Consider the following 16,719-nt stretch of genomic DNA (forward strand, 5'->3'; position numbering starts at 1 on the left):
ACATAATTAGATCCCACCCATCTGTTTAATATCCTCACACAGTCACACATCTTCTTGCTGTGAGGCACGCACACTACCTGCTGCACCACCGTGCCGCCGCACCAAACATTCTTTTTATTTTAAATTATGAACTTGCTCCAGCAAGTTTAGTTTGAATGATTCAAACTTTCTGTCAAACCACCAATGTCTACTTGTTTTTTGTTAATTCCTGTATTTAATAGTCTTTAAGGAGTTTGTACACAGAAAGGACTGAATTTGCTCTTCACACAGCAACAAACAAATAACAGGCAAATCAGATATTTCATGCTCAGGTATCAGGTATATAAAGAACTTATTACAAAATACAGGTGGTGTGAGTTGAGAAACAAACCAACATCTCCAACATTATCAAACTTTCAAACAATACCAGAATACTATTCTCAACCACAAATAGCCTTTTAAATCCACATTTAATCTTGTACTAAGTGTCATGACCAGCAGAATTATTCAGAACTGTCTCCACGATGAAACCTTCTACCTCCTTACTTGACCCTATTCTATCTAAACTTTACTATACTCTATAGAATCAGTTTTTCCCCAATCCCTTATAAGGCCACATCTGTAAAACTTTTACTCAAAAATCCAAGGAAGGTTGAATCTAGGCCAATGGGACATAGTTGTAGACACCTGAAACCATTTACCTCTCATCCAAGGGACTTCTTCAGTTCTAACTTCTAACTTCTAACTTGAGTGAGTAGGATGAGGATCCATTTGAGGGCAGCTCTTCAATGGTGGCATAGACCGACAGGTTTTTCTATTATTTTGTCTTAACTTTTGGAACACCTGTCCTTCCAATGTGCTCAACAGAATCACCTGTCACTTCCATTCAGATCTTCAGCATGACGATTGACTCACCAAAAGTGCCACCAAAAGTTTTATACAACCCATGGCATCATTATCCCCTTAAAGCTGCAGTAAGTAACTTGTATAAGATAAATTTTTTGTCATATTTGCAAAAACTGTCCCTACGCCCAGACAGCAGTACATGAAACATGTAATCTGTGAAAAAAACCCCGGCTCCATTGGTCCGACCTACTGCTCCTACTGCGATTTGCAAGAATCAACCGTGCCCACCACAAAACAACCAATCAGAGCCAGAGGAACATCTGAGGGAGTGTCTGACATCTGTTAATCACTACTCACACATGCTGCAAACTGCCCCCTTCCTCCGCTCATGCTGCCGGCTGCTGCTCAGTCAAACAGCTCTGTGAGTGGCATCAGGAGGCTTGTGAAAGTTATGGCGGAGCAACAGCCACCCGCAAAGGAGAAACTGCCCATACGGCCACTGCCAACAACAGCATATACAGCAAATAACCACAAAGCTAATATGGTGATTGTTACAGTAACATTCCGCAGCACATATGGTATGTTAGCGACTGTGATGTAGCGGCTGGGCAGACTTAGCTTGTTTCTGATGCTAAGGCTAATGTTACTGGCTGTCATGGCAGCCGCGCAGACGCCGCAGGGAGGAGGGGCTTGGAGGCAGAGCATGAGTGCAGTGGAGAGGGAGGGGGAGTGACGTGGAACTTGTGTTGGTTCAAATTTTCAGGCTGTCTGCTCTCTTCTCCATCTTACCTACTGCAGCTTTAAGGTGACATCACAATGGGGAAAGACCTTGCATATTCTTGAATTTACTTTCAAAATGATTAATTAATTGATTTGATAATTGTTTAAGTCTCTGTTTCAGCTAAGTCTCTCCTGATTGAAATACGTGTGTCCTGAGTAATTGAATATGACGTGATGTCATTTAACACGTACCTGCTGAAGTGCTGCTGAAGAATCAAAGTATGTTGTAAAACTACAAGTAAATTGTAAATTTCGGACACATTTGATTATGTATGAAGGTGATAGGGAGGGCACCATATAAACATATTACACACACTACAAACAATAAGTAGTATAACATCACACAAAGAGAAATGTAGAGATTGTAACATTGTAAATTTAGTAATGATACTGTTTTTGATGTTGATGTTTCATTTATATATATATATATATATATATATATATATATGTGTGTGTGTGTGTGTGTGTGTGTGTGTGTGTGTTTATATATGTGTGTGTGTGTGTGTGTGTATGTGTATATATATATATATATATATATATATATATATATATATATATATATATATATATAGAGAGAGAGAGAGAGAGAGAGAGAGAGAGAGAGAGAGAGAGAGAGAGTTCTGGTGGTGACTTTTGAAACTTTGGTGTTATTTTGCCAAAAACAAGAGCGCTGCGATTATAATTTTGTGTGCAGAAGGCATAAATATGCACTACTCAGGCAAGGGAGAAAGCTGAGGGGTACTAACATGTATGTCAATAAACATCTGACCAAGAAAAATACAGACATTGCCAGACAAGCACATTTCCCAAGGAAACTGAAGAGGATCCAATCGACAAGTGTTCATTAAAAAACATGGCTCACCAGAGGAGGCAAAAGTGCTGGTCAGGGATATTATATAGTATTACATATGTGGACAGAGCTAGGAGAGGCAATGTGAACTGACTGTAACACAGGGTAGCTTTAATTTGAATTCTGGGTTTAGATTTAGATCACTGCTGGTCTCCAGCCCAAAGTCTTGAGTAGTTTCCCCTTCACTGTCGCCTCCTGCCTGGCCTCCAGAGGGGTTCAGACTTCACCTTCATCTTCCAGAGCAGATTCGCCTGTCTGGTCATCCTCCTGTCCATCTCCAGAGTGGCCCCAACAACATTGCAGGTCTCTAGAACGGTCCTGCTCACATTGCTGGCCTCCAGAGTGGCCCTGCTCTACATTGTTTTTAAGAGGAGGCTCAAGACTCACCTTTTTAGTTTGGCTTTTAATTGATTTCTTTTACTCTTTTAATTCAGACCTGTTTTATCCTAGCCTATTGTCTTTAGCCTTTAGGCGATTTTACTTTAGGTCTTAGGTCTCTTATTCCATTGTCTTTTAGGTTTCAGGTCTTTTTATTCCATTGTCTTTTATGTTTTAGCTCCAGTGTCTCCTCATGGGGGGCCTCCACGCTGGGAGGTGTGTCTGGCCTGCCCGCTGGGGCGTCGTCCTGGGGACTCCTTGGGCCCAGAGGACTGGGGGGCTCTGCCCTGTGTGTGGAGTCTATCCCGGTCTATCTGGGTCGGGGGTCTCTGCTACGGCGGCGCTCCCTGTGGGCTGTGTCCCCTTGCAGTGTGGATGAGCTCCCCATGGGTGGTTTTTTCCTCTCTTGATTCCTCAGTGCCCTGCCATGTCATTATACCGACAGCTACGTTGGGGTGTGTGTGTGTGTGTGTGTGTGTGTGTGTGTGGTTGTGTGGTTGCGTACTATTTTGCACTATCATGGGTGGGTGTATGTATTTGTGGTTGTGTTCTTTTTATCATGTTTTTATCCTTTGTCAAGCACCTTGTGTTGCATTTTTATGTATGAAAGGTGCTATACAAATAAAGTTTGATTGATTGATTGATTGATTGATTGCCAGCTTCAGATCTTCCTGTCTATCCTCCAGAGTGATTCCATTTGTCTTGTCGTCATCCTACCCGTTCTCTAGACCTGCCCTGCCCTTGAGCCCTTCTTCCTGGTTCCCCTTACGACTTGCTCCATCCATTGTAAAAGGTGGTGTGGGACTGGATGCTGTGGGACTGTAACCACCCTCTGTAATGCCTTTCAGTTGAGGGCTGCATCACCACCTGCCATACCAGGTGGTGAGTTGGTCTGGATACTCTCACTGGTGCACTTGCAGAATTTGCATCCTGGATTATCCTGGAGTCCATGTTGAGCCTCCTCAACCTGTGAAGGAAGAAAATCCATTATCTACCTGTGACTGGATTTTATTAGCAGATACTGATGCAACATTTGTGACAAAAGCAGATAAATTATACGCAATTTGGAGAAACATTCCATATTCTAAAACATAACCATTTAAGAACTGCCCCATTAAAAAGTCGGCTGAAGTTTTTATGGGTTATACATACATTGGCCAAAATATAAATGAGTCCATTAGTTACATGGTTACCACCAGATAACTTTTAGATACAACTGAGTGATACAACTGATAGATTGACTTTGCCTAATGTGTTTTGAAGGACGAATAATTGCTGTGTGGATTAAGTTCACAAGCAACATTTGTCCTGTCCAAAAAGTGTTACATGCAACTGCATATGAGTCAAACGGTAGGCGTGAAGGACTTTGACACTGTAGACTGGGGTTTGCATCCTGCATGTGGTTTGTTTCAGGCTACCAAAATAAGGTCAGGGAAAGATTATGGTTTCAGTCAGATTTGGGATAGATAATTTGATAAATCCTGAAAAAGGTCACACATTCCGATGTGTATAACTTTTTTGATATGTCCTTCACTACACCTTATATAAGTAACTCGGGCAGCAAGGTAAGGCAGGCATTTGGGTTGAGGATTACATTTATTTCAGATAAGGAATATCAGAGATTTATCTGAATTAACACCTGTGACACGATCAAAGTAAATAATACTACTACTACTTCTAAACACAGTTATAAACTCCAGTCATAAGTGTAAACAGATGAAGTTCACATAAACCTCTGAATCTACAGTTGTTGTTGTTGTTGTTGTTGGTGGTGGTGGTGGTGTGCGTTTGTGTGTGTGTGTGTGTGTGTGTACATATATTTTTTTTTTCTCCACAGGGTCAATACTTTTCGAAATAGCGCACCCAAAAAGAAGAAAAAAAAAGTCGACTTGCAGCTAGTCCAGTCACTGCACAGAGCCAAAGGAGGAGAAGAAGGGGGGAGGAGGGGACAGAGGCTATGAACTACATCTGACGTCAGAATCATGCTACAAAGATAAGCCGTGAGGCTTAATATGTTCGTCCTTTCAAAAAGAGTGATCGAGATCGAGCGGCTTCGCGTTCTTGCGCACACCGCTGAACACCTGAAAGGAACAGAGCAGACAAGGCCACTCAGCAGGACACACCTGATAGGCCCTACACGTCCCTCATTTTCGGCACGAAGTCTGGAGCAGTCCATGGAGCAAAGCAGAAACTATGACTGGAGCAACTGAGACCTACGACACGGCGTTGCGCGCAATGAAAGGCAGTCTGAAATAATTCGTCTGCGGTGGAATACACGCAGAAAGAGAGAATGGGAATGGCGAGTGAGGATCTGCTCGTGACACTCCAGATACTACCTGGGTTCTTTTCAAACTGCCTGTTCCTTGCCCTGTACGACTCCGTGGTTCTCATGAAACGCGTTGTGTCGCTGCTCAGCTGCTCCGGGTCCGCCGGCTCCGGGGAGTGGCGCCGTATGCTGACCTCAGCGGGGCTCCGTTCTATCTGGAATAGCTTCCTTCTAGACGCCTATAAGCAGGTAAAGTCGCTGCCGCCATTTATTGGGGATCACATTTCTTTGAATTAAGCCGAACTTTGACATTGTTATCAGACCACTAAACAACAGCAAAATGCAAACTTTTCACATCGTCCGCACGTGTGTATCCGACGGCGCAGTATTAGGGATACCTCTCTGGCAAAGTACCGCATATCGCCTGTTTCTTTTCAACATAGCAAAACTATGTTTTCGTGTTTGTTGTTGTTGTTGTGGGTGGGGGTGGCTCGTGTTCTCAGTAATCATGGAGACTTTGTTTCAATAGTTGTTAGAAAATATGTGAATGGCAGCAGATGTACTGTACATGTTGATAATGTATCAGTTTGTCTGACATGTCTCATAAGTTACAGCTCATAGGATCATGACATTGAATGGCACAGTTTGCCTACCCACGCACAGCTCACCAGTCTATTCCCACGTTTATTACTCTATTTGTACGGATTTCCACATATTTTTATTCTACCTGGGTGCTCCATAAAGCCAGGATGTCTGACTGGTAATTGATTAGTTGCACTTGTAGTAAACTGTCACACCTTGCTTGTTGCACTTGGCAACTACAGTGTGATCTTTTCTATCAGCAGTCTGTCAGCAGTCCTATGATATAGTATCCTGCTGACAAGTATGAAATTAATCCAACAATAAAGATTTATTGGAATTGCTTTGGAACAAAATGTGTTAAGTTAAGTTTAATCAGTCTCAGTAAATTATTTAATTTACACTTGCAAAGTTGACACTTTTGAACAAGAACTGAAGACATAGACAGAGATTATTGAACTCTTGATAATCATTTAAGCCCCTTCACACCCATTCAGGTGTTTAGAATTACTTTTCCTCATCAGGCCTCCATGTAAGACCATTTCGGTATGTACAGCCTGTACTTGATTGACACCTGTCTCACTTCTCCCAAGTAGGAGGGACTACTTAAAAACCTTTATGATTCTAATTAGTTGATGAAGTTTTGCATCGCAGCCTAGTGGTGCATTCACACAATGTCAGCACAATGCAACGTAGGAGTGTTCACCGTCATCCTACTGCTAGCCTTGTAGCCGCACACAGATGAGAGATATAGCAGTGTTAGAAATGTCCAGCTCGGAATGATTATTTATGTCTTTGTTTGTTCGTCTCAATTTGCTGCTCCTGATTACAATTGAAATGATATGACCTAGTGTCCACCTGAATAGAAGTTTATTTAAGTAGGACAAGAGAAAAGACCCATGTTGGTGTCAAGCTAAGTGATCACTCAATAAGAAGACAGCCTTCGATTTCATTTATTTTAACATCTGCACTAGAAGAAAATACTGAACAAAAATAGGGTATTTATTACATAATTAATTTCATTGGATTGCATTTTATATTTATTATATTTAAATATGTTCATGCTATTATTGTATGTCTGTAAAGTGGAGTACTACTTTTTTGTTCTTGTAATTGTACAAGAATAGTTAAGTATTCGAATTGTGGAAAAAATGTATGTATTGAACAACTAGGCTGAAAAATTAACTGACTGATATCCCTTGATTAAACGATGATTCTTATAGACTGATACTATAAACAGGTATTGCCAAAGTTACAACTGCCACAACTGGAAGTCCCCTTCAGGAGACTCAAATTCTTTACAATTACCACAGCTGTGAATTCCTAAAGATGAGCACAACATGTACAATTTTGCAAGAAGTGAAATATGAAAGTAGTCTTTTAACATAAAGGCAAAGCCCACTTTACATCTCTTTGCATTGTGAGTAAACATAAATCCCTGTTTTTACCTTCTTAGGTGAAACTTGGCTGCGAGGCACCCAACTCGAAATTGGTGAAGGTGCCTGATGGTCCTAGGTGGAGCAGAAATATCAATAACATGACTAATGTGCCACCTGGTGCCAGGATCCGAAATGGAGACGAGTGCCGCCTTCTGGATTTTGAGTCATCAGATCGCCCTCTGGTGGTCAACTTTGGCTCAGCCACCTGACCCCCCTTCATTAGCCACCTGCCAGCTTTCCGGCAGTTGGTGGAGGAATTCAGTGATGTAGCTGATTTCCTGTTAGTGTACATTGATGAGGCTCACCCATCCGATGGCTGGGTAGCCCCTCCCATGGGCTCTTGCTCTTTCAATGTCCGGAAACATCAGAACCTGGAGGAGAGGCTAGGGGCGGCGCGCAAACTCATTGAGCACTTTTCCCTGCCACCACAGTGTCAGCTGGTAGCTGACTGCATGGACAACAATGCTAATGTAGCTTATGGTGTGTCCAATGAACGTGTGTTTATAGTACAACAGAGAAAGATTGCCTACCTGGGTGGCAAGGGGCCTTTTTTTTATAATTTGAAGGATGTGCGGCAATGGCTGGAACAGAGCTATGGTAAACGGTAGGAGTAATGAAGGACAAGTACAGAGGAGGACATACCCATATTTCAGTAGGGAAATGAGAGATTATGCGTGTATAAGCATAGAATCAAAAGGTTTGTTCTGTGGTGATATCATGGCAAAAATCTGTGATGAGGTAAGTTAGAAAATTGTGGAGTGAATTTTTTGAGCCTATTTTTTGAGATCAGGTCAGTTTTTCGCACACTGGTCCATTCAAACAGAGATGAACATGTATGAAGACCTACACTGATAATCCACATTAACTAAGCAGCAAGTTGATTGGAGGCAACATAAAGTTGACAGTGTATATACTTCATTTGTATTCATGCCTGCGTTTGCTGCTAAATTCATATTTATGTGATTTCAAATGAAATTTAAACTCAAATAGGTGAGAAATCAAGTTCCCATGTTTGAAAATGTTTTATAGAAAATGTACTTTGTGCTATGTCAACAATTTAATTTTATGTATGAACATTTACCCTCCTTTTCTCTCTGGATGAAAGGTCATTCGCACAGCACATACTGACCATCTGACAGCTCTCTATAGTTCATTTTCCCCCTTTCCATATAGTCCCCATAGAATTTACCTCCTTGAAAAGTTTTTCCATATATAATATTAAATCAGAATAGATATACTGTTGTTTTTTTTGACTCTGATCAACATAAATACAATGAGAAAACATATTACCAGAAAAAATACATTTAATGTGAATGTGAAAGTGAAAACAGATGTTTTTGGTGTGACTGTGTAGTAAGTATTCACCCTCTCCAAATCAGTGTTGAAGCAACTTTGGAAGCAGTTACGACCATGAGTCTGTGTGGATAAGTCTTGGCAGGTTGTGCTTGGTTATGCTTTGCACATCTGGACAGTGCAATTTTTTCCCCCATTTCTCTTCACAAAACTGCTCATGCTCTGTCAGGGTGCATGCAGATCATGAGTGAACAGCCTTTTTCATTCCAGCCACAAATTCCTGACTGGATTGAGATCTGGTCTCTGACTCAGCCACTCCAGCACTTTAATGTTGTTGTTTTTAAGCTATTCCTGTGTAGCTTTGGCTAAATACTTGGGCTTATGTCCTCATGTGGGAAAACAAATTTCCTCCCATGTGGCAGGTTTCTTGCAGACTGCATAAGGTTTTCCTCCAGGATTTCGCTCTGTTTTGCTGCTTTTGTTTCACCCTTTACCTTCATAAACCTGCTGCAGAGAAGTGAACCCCACAGCATGATGCTGCCTCCACCATCATTCAAGGGGGTGTACACTGGTTTACACCAGACATGCTGCCATACACTGCCTCACCATAAAATACCATTCTTAGTCTGATGCACACAAAGCTCAGTTTTGGCCTTATCAGACCACAGAACTTGTCTTCCAGCTGACTTCAGAGTTGCCCTCATACCATCTGGCAAACTGCAGCCCAGCTGGTACGTGAGGTTTTTTAAAAGCGACTCTCTTTGCCACTCTTCCATAAAGCTGTGAATGGTTAATCTCAGACAGAGAATTTTCAGCGTTTACTTCCCTCTCTAGCCTCCTTGCATGCTTATTTGGTTTCTGAGGACAGCCTTCACGTGGAAGATTTCCAGCTGTGCCATGCTCTTTCCATTTTCCATTTCCAGTGTTCAAATTATGGGGGGGGGATTGTGGCAGTTGGACTGAGCTACCCCAAATAGACCTGAGAACAACCAAATTCTGACTTTGGTGGAATGTCAAAAAACTAATCATTGTATTTCTAATGCTGCAATGAATGACAAAAGAAAGACATGAAATCCCGTCAAAATCTGATGTTGAGTAATCTGTTTGTTTTTTTTTTTGTCATGGTTCATGGGCTGCTTTCACGTGTTGCTTTGTACACCTGTGCTTACTTATTTTGTTATTTTGCATGGATTTGGTGTTGAATTTCAACAACTAGTGTATTGTTGGCTTCTGGACACCTCCCAACAGCAGCTGTCCATGGTTCTGACAGTTTGTTTAATGATAGATGCACATTGTTCATTCCCAACAGATGTTCTGTGACTTTGAAATGTTCTTCTATCCATCCTCTGATGTGGGCTTTTCAGTTACCTTCCCCTAACTGTTCTTCTAGAGTTGTTTGAAGCATTTCTTTGTCTTAATGGTGTATGTGTTGCTGCAATACTGGGTAATTGACACCTCTTGACTATACGCATGTGATCTCCATTTCACTTAGTATGTGACTTTTAAAACCAGTTGGCTATACCACTGATGGTTTAGGGGGTGAATACATATGCAAAAATTACACACATAATTTGTTAGAGATCTGTGCCACTTTGACACTAAAGGGTCAGTGTCAAAAAAGCCACATCGAATCTACTTTGATTCCTTATTTGAAAACATAAACCTCCAAAATACTTTTATAGGCACTGTAAATTACTGTATACATACATTTCTGTTCGTGACATTTAATCATAATTGCACATTGTGTCTGAAACAGTGAGGTCCATGTAATGACTGAAGTACCATAGCCCTTTGTCTTGGAGATTACATTCATTATATTATTATCAGATTATTTTGCAAGATACCTTGTTTTCTAGCAACATGTTTTCCAGCCCAGGAAGTTGTATAGTCAGGGTTACAGTCAAAGGGTCAGGGACAAGGGCATCATTTTCACCAGGGAAGAATCCCCTTACTTTTATTGAGTCAGGTAGTTCCTTCGTTCCTACTGTTAATCCATAATAGTCCAGATGATAGAACAGAGGAGTTGATAAAAAAAAATGTTGATATTTTCATCAGGGTTTCATGAGGGTTTTTCTGACTTTTATTGGCCTGGGTCTTGCCTCCAAGGTTACATACAGACTGACCTGACTTAAATTGTGGAGGTTGTTTGGGCTGTATGCAGCCTGAGAGGAAATGCCCAGACACTAATGTTTTTGGATAAAGGGAAAAATAACTGTATTTTATTTACAGTTAATATTCTCTTTAAAAGACTACAAAGATTCAATATTGCAAAAGTCAGTTCCTTGTTGTAAAGATGCAAATAGAATATTATTTGTTGTTTCCATTGTTATTATTTTTATTTACTTCATTGTGTGTTAACAGCACTGTCAGCTGCTTGAACTCATGGGTCCAAAATTTTGGGCCCAATCCAAAACAGACACAGGCCACACCAACTCATAAGTAACATGTGTACATAAATTTTCTCCAAAAAAGACATGACATGAGGATAATTAGACCTGATGCAAAAGGACAGGTTACAGTACTGGTATCAGCATTATGCTTCACCAACTGATGAGCAGCAATACATGTCCTAAGAATCAATGTAAAGTTATGCTGTAGAAACTAAATGAAAAAATGAGTTGTTTAAGGTTCAAAGATAAAAAAAAGAAAAAAAGAAATGACTGTGTCTGTCTGTATTTGTGTGTTGACGCTTTCCCCAGCGTAACAAACAACCCTTGACTAATTACTTTGAACATACTTTTGAATTGAGTAGGTTACTAGGAACTGACTTGGCCTGTGAGAATCTCTAATTGTCATGTTTTATGAATAAGGTTCAATATAGATGACTTTCAAATGTCTTTTATGTCTACAAAAGACTAAACATTTGATTGTAAACATCAGCTCTGATTCAAATCTCACTTTTTTGATTGTGCTAAGGTCAGTAAGCCAGTATGTTGGTGTGGTATGTGTGTTTAAGAATGGTATGGAACGTGTCAAGAGTATCTGTCAGTTGTGTATGCTGAAGTCATAGCATTTAAACTCCATAGGACACACAGATAATTTGTTCTGGCTACAGTGACAAAGGTGTGCAAATGAAAACCTTTGACGAAAGAGTCCCTGACTCAGTCTCTGGTTGGATGGTGAACTGCACCTGGTCAACATGACACAGAACCATTACATCTGTTTTCATTGTCAGTCTACTAAAAGTAGTTATGTCTCAGTAACTGATATAAACTCTTTTTAAAATTTTATTTACTGCGCTTTTTCATTACTGCTTGGTGCAATTTTTTATTTTTCTAATATGTCAAAGAAGAGAAATAAAGTGGAAAATAAAGGAGAATATTTGCTGCTGAAACTGCTTTATATGTTGTCTTTGTATCCTAAATGAATCTTGGATGTCAGAAAGAAAGAAATGGAGAGGCTTACCAACAAAGAAAAAAAAGTCTTAAAAAGTTTTTAAAAAACGTTTTTTAGAAATCAAACACCAAATTCTCACTCGGTCATTTTGTGTCAGATCAGATAGAGGTTTTTGTTTCCATTTTATATTTCACATTTTATGTTCATTCTATTTGACACAAAAATAGATTCTGTAAAATGTTTTTGCAAATATTTGAGAAATGCAATATTTTTTTGCCCCTTGGAATTTTGTAATTTCTTACACCCAAACATATTTCCTGGGAAGCCATTTTTAGGGTTCAGTGTCTTCAGTAATATAACTCCTAGAGCCATTTGGTTGGGGCATAGACAAAACTGTGTACAACATATCCAAATGATTGAAGGCACAAGCACAACCTATTTTTCATTACTAGCCTTTGAAAATGGAAAAATGTGCAAAATAGATGGTTTTAGGGACCTAGTCAGTCCCCTATTGTATATACAGTGACATTTCCATATTTCCTGCTAAGAATACAGTGTTTGATTGTTGTGGCAAATTTCAAGGACTCCAATGTTACTCAAATCTGAGATATGGTATAGTATGGTAAGCCAAACCGACGCAAACTCATTGTAAGGACCATGAAAATAAGTATGAAAAGGGCTCTATATGTGGGCATTTTGTTACAAGTTAGAAGTTATGTCCATGCGGTCTTCATGTTAAAATTGAACAAGATATTAAGCTTATTATGCCCAATCGATAGCTCACACATACACTAAGCACTGAAAAAACGAATCGTGGACTTCTTTGGTACATTTGATCATTAGCTTCAGGTTTGATTGATTAGGGTTGTTCTCAAGGACCAGATGTGGGCACACCTGATTATTATTATGTCATTGATATATGTAAGTGACATCCATCAGCTAGCTGGATAATTGTCACGCTGTCCACACATTGCAAGTCTACTTGTTGCCACCTTGTTGCTGTGCAGTTGTCAGTGGACACAGACTGCCACAAGGCAGTGTATTGTCAGAGAATTGGAATCAATGACAATGAAGGATGGCTAAACTGGTATCAGCCCTCTGTGCTCTGAAGAATGTGTCTGGATGAACACGGCCATGCCTCCAAATCATTCACTGTCAATTTGAAGGAAAAGCACTGTGTGTGACCAAAATGAGACAACCCAGTCGGACATCAAAATGTGTAATAGGGATGTTGGTCCGCAGCATAAAATGTGTCAAGCCAAAGTTCATTATAGCTGTCTGTGGGCGACAAGGGTGGCTGTGGCTCTGGGGATAGTCTTCCACTCCACCTTCTTCAGAGGGTCAGTGATTCAGTACCTGGGCCCTGCTGTCTACATTTTGAAGTATTCTTGGGCAAGATAGTGAACCCCAAATTGCTGACACTGACGATACAGCATCTGGATGCTGTAACGTCAGTGTTTGTGTGTGTGTGAGAGAGAGAGAGAGAGAGAGAGAGTGAATGGTTAATGCTTGTAATGAGCAGCAATGAGCAGCTCATAATAAGCAGCATCTTGCCACCAGTAAACAAATTGTTTCTTAGTAAAAGTTATTTAGAAAAAACAATGTCCACTGAACCCAACCTGCATCAAATCTTGTACAATGCCCACATGGAAGAAGAAGAAGAAGAAGAAGAAGAAGAAGAAGAAGAAGAAGAATCAGAGGGACAATCCCCTTTATTTGTCACACAACATACATGTGAACACGCCATGCGATCGGTGAAATTTGTCCTCCGCATTTAAGCCATCTTGGTCGTTCTTCCTCCGCAACAGACCAGGAGCGGTGGGCTGCCATCCGACCGGTGCCTGGGGACCCAGTTTCCTTTGTCACCATTGGTCAGGTGGTGATCTTCTTGCATGTTTTTAGTGTTTTTTTTTTTTTTTTTAAAGGAGGACACCCCAGGTGAACACGGGGAGAACATGCAAACTCCACACAGAAAGGCCCCTTTTTTGTGTATATATATTTATATTGTTATATTTTGCACTTTCTCATTTTTAGTAGATGTGTCTGCACCAACTTCACCACAACAAATTCCTCGTGTGTTTAAAATCATACCTGGCAATAAAGCAATTTCTGATTCTGATTTTCCTCAAGCAGCAGGCATCAAAGGCATTGTGGAGGACACGCCCCTGGCACCCACAGCGGGAATCGAACCCATGCTGTGGACAGTGTTGCCACCGTTCCACCGTGCCACAAGGAATCATGCTCATTTAGGGGCAACAGTCTTTCGGCAATGCAATGAACCAGAAATCAGAGCATATAGAGAAAAAAATAAGAAAAAAAAAGTGACAGTACAATCTGGCCACAATATGGACCCAGCAGACACCATGTCTCTCGTGCTCCACTCTTGAGAGATTGATCACCTACTAGCCTCCTGCCAGTTCCAACTCCTTAGTCAGCTGGCCACTGGCCTGCTAAACTCCAGCCAGCTCCTGTTGCTGAGTTGGCTAGCCTCTGAGGCTTCCGGCAATGTCAAAGCACTCTGACGTCCAGCTACCTAGTCTCTTTTCTGCTGCATCTTCATCTGGAAGACGAAAAGGTGAAAAGCCTGGGTCGTTGGTGCGATGCAACCCTCAAGGACTCAAAACAGGTCGAACAGCTTAGGCAGAACACCATCAGCAGCCTGGAGAGCATCGACAAATCCTTGCTCCCTAGAAGACTGAAGCTCTGGTGCTTTCAATTGGCCACTAGCCATCTATGAGGTCCCCTTGTGCAGAGTTGAAAGGCTGATCAACTGCCAAGAAGTGCTTCACCAACATGGGGCTGTATGGAAAGGGCATCATAGATCTTCCTCCGTCCAGCCTCACGGAGGAGTACAAGTGCTCGAAAGTGAGGTTGTAAATAATGCTGTCAGACTCTGGGGACTCATGTGTGGCTCAAACAGCTCCCGCACTTTAAGCAGGAAGGAAGTGGATTCCTTCTACGGCCATACAACCGGCAAAGCCAGCCCTAGGCACCGGGACATCGTAGGCTATGTCCAGCATTGGCGAGGGGGCTTTGGCCTTTGAGAGAGCAGACCAACCTGGCAGAAGGCAACTCCGGCTCAGTGAAGGGCTCTTGTGGTTGAGGAGGTGCGACAGCAAGAGCAGGCAATGAGGAGCACGCAAGCTGTCTCTGAGGTCCAGCAAGGACAATGGATGAGATGGGAAGGAGTTGAGAGGAGAAGGTTCTTGTGGAGAGAGGTGTGGAAGATGGAGGCACCTCAGATCAGCTTCATCTTGCAGGCCACATACAATGTCCTGCCATCTCCCAGAAACCTCAAGCTTTGGTATGGTGAAGACCCAAAGTGCCCTCTTTGCCCTTGTCCAGCAGACCTCAAGCACATTCTAGGTTGGCTGCAAGACTAGTCTGGCACAAGGTCGTTACACCTGGCGACACAACCAGGTGCTCAGTTGCCTGGCTATTACCCTGGAAACCAGACGGACATCCATCAATGCCCTACTTCCCAACTCACCATATCACCCTACCAGCTAGGAATGGAAATCACCATCCCCAGGACAATACGACATGCATCTCGATATGTAGGCTACGGTACGATACACTAACGATTCACATGAAGCATCTACTGATTCAGCATGATGCGATTTATCTTCCTACCGCGATGCAATCACAATGCAATCATGATTCAATACAATCTAATAACAATGCAAACCTGTGCAAATTCAGCTCAACTTTACTGTTCCTTCAAGAACATAAGTCGTACCATGCTTCTCATCATTAAGAGTTTTATAACAAATGAAGACAGATCACTTAAAGTAGGCTACTTAAGCAGTGAGGAGGTGTGTTTGGCAGAGGCATGTTTGTCAATATAAAAAAGTAGGCCTATTTCACAAACAGGCACATAGGAGTCAAGACTTGTCATTAACAATTTAGACTAAACAGATAAACAGTCAGGACTCAGGAGCACTTTCAATAGGCTGCCCCAGCAATGGAGCCAGTGGAATATTTGTTTGGCATAAAACAGCCTTTCCTGTCACAAACAGGTCTGTCATATCTGAAAAATCAATTTTTTAAAGGTTTTTCTTCATGAATACCAACTGATCCACATATTCAGGGGCAAGTAAACTGCACTTGACTGTGACTATGTCACCTGCTGTGCTAAATACTCACTCAGACACACACTAGGTAGTGCTTTGCCGAAGCTGCAAGCAGTGGAAGATCTCCTTGATATCTCCACCACTGTAACACATCACCACTCAGATCTAGAGAAACCCTCTCCCAATATTTTAACATTTCCTCCTTAGCATTCTCCCTTGTGGTCTTTAGTGGTGCTCTCGGAGTAAGAAAGTCCCCAAACATCTGGTCCAAGGCTATTTTCTTCGCTGGAGGCTCAGGGACGTCATCTAAGGAGTGAATCAGAAGAGAAGGAATTACAAGTTGTGCAGTTATGTCTGTCATTCATTTAACTAAAACGGATAGCATACACAATGACTAGGCCTAATAATTATTGACTCCACATTCACATGATCCACAAAACACAGCTCCTAAATATCCTGACTAAACAAACCTGTCTCACTCTCTTCCTCATCCTCACTGTCTTCCTTTCTGTGAGTGCTCCTGTCACCTTGTGAGCTGCCTTCAGCTGTCTGACTGTCATTCAGCGTGCCTGTGTCACTGTCACCTGCCTGACCATAATCAGTATAATACAATACCAGTATTACATAATCAGTATTCATTAATTACTATTACAGAATTGGTATAATACAGATTTTCTTAAACTTTTTCGCAGAAAGTGCTTCTGCAGTTTCACCTGGAGTGGAGAGATCATTGTGATGGTGGGATTCTTTTCCTCACTGAGGAGTGAGGTTGCCACTTTCAGGGGGGTCATCAGTTTGACGATTTCTTGGATCAGTGCCATGCCGTCTTCACTCAGCCTGGCCATGTCTTCTTCCGTGAGGCCAAGTTGAGTAGTTGCGCGATGCATCTCACGTTTAGAC

At 41.5% G+C, this 16,719-nt stretch overlaps 1 protein-coding gene across 1 annotated transcript; it reads left to right on the forward strand.

Moving 5' to 3' along the window:
- Window positions 1-4,819: 4,819 nt before the first annotated feature.
- dio2 (iodothyronine deiodinase 2) lies at window positions 4,820-11,067 on the forward strand. The gene is made up of 2 exons (XM_076749424.1): window positions 4,820-5,348; window positions 7,135-11,067. The coding sequence occupies exons 1-2, from the start codon at window positions 5,124-5,126 to the stop codon at window positions 7,723-7,725; spliced, it is 816 nt and encodes a 271-aa protein (XP_076605539.1). The 5' UTR covers window positions 4,820-5,123; the 3' UTR covers window positions 7,726-11,067.
- Window positions 11,068-16,719: the final 5,652 nt, after the last annotated feature.

Source organism: Chaetodon auriga, chromosome 14, assembly GCF_051107435.1.
Source record: "Chaetodon auriga isolate fChaAug3 chromosome 14, fChaAug3.hap1, whole genome shotgun sequence".
NCBI lineage: Eukaryota > Metazoa > Chordata > Actinopteri > Chaetodontiformes > Chaetodontidae > Chaetodon > Chaetodon auriga.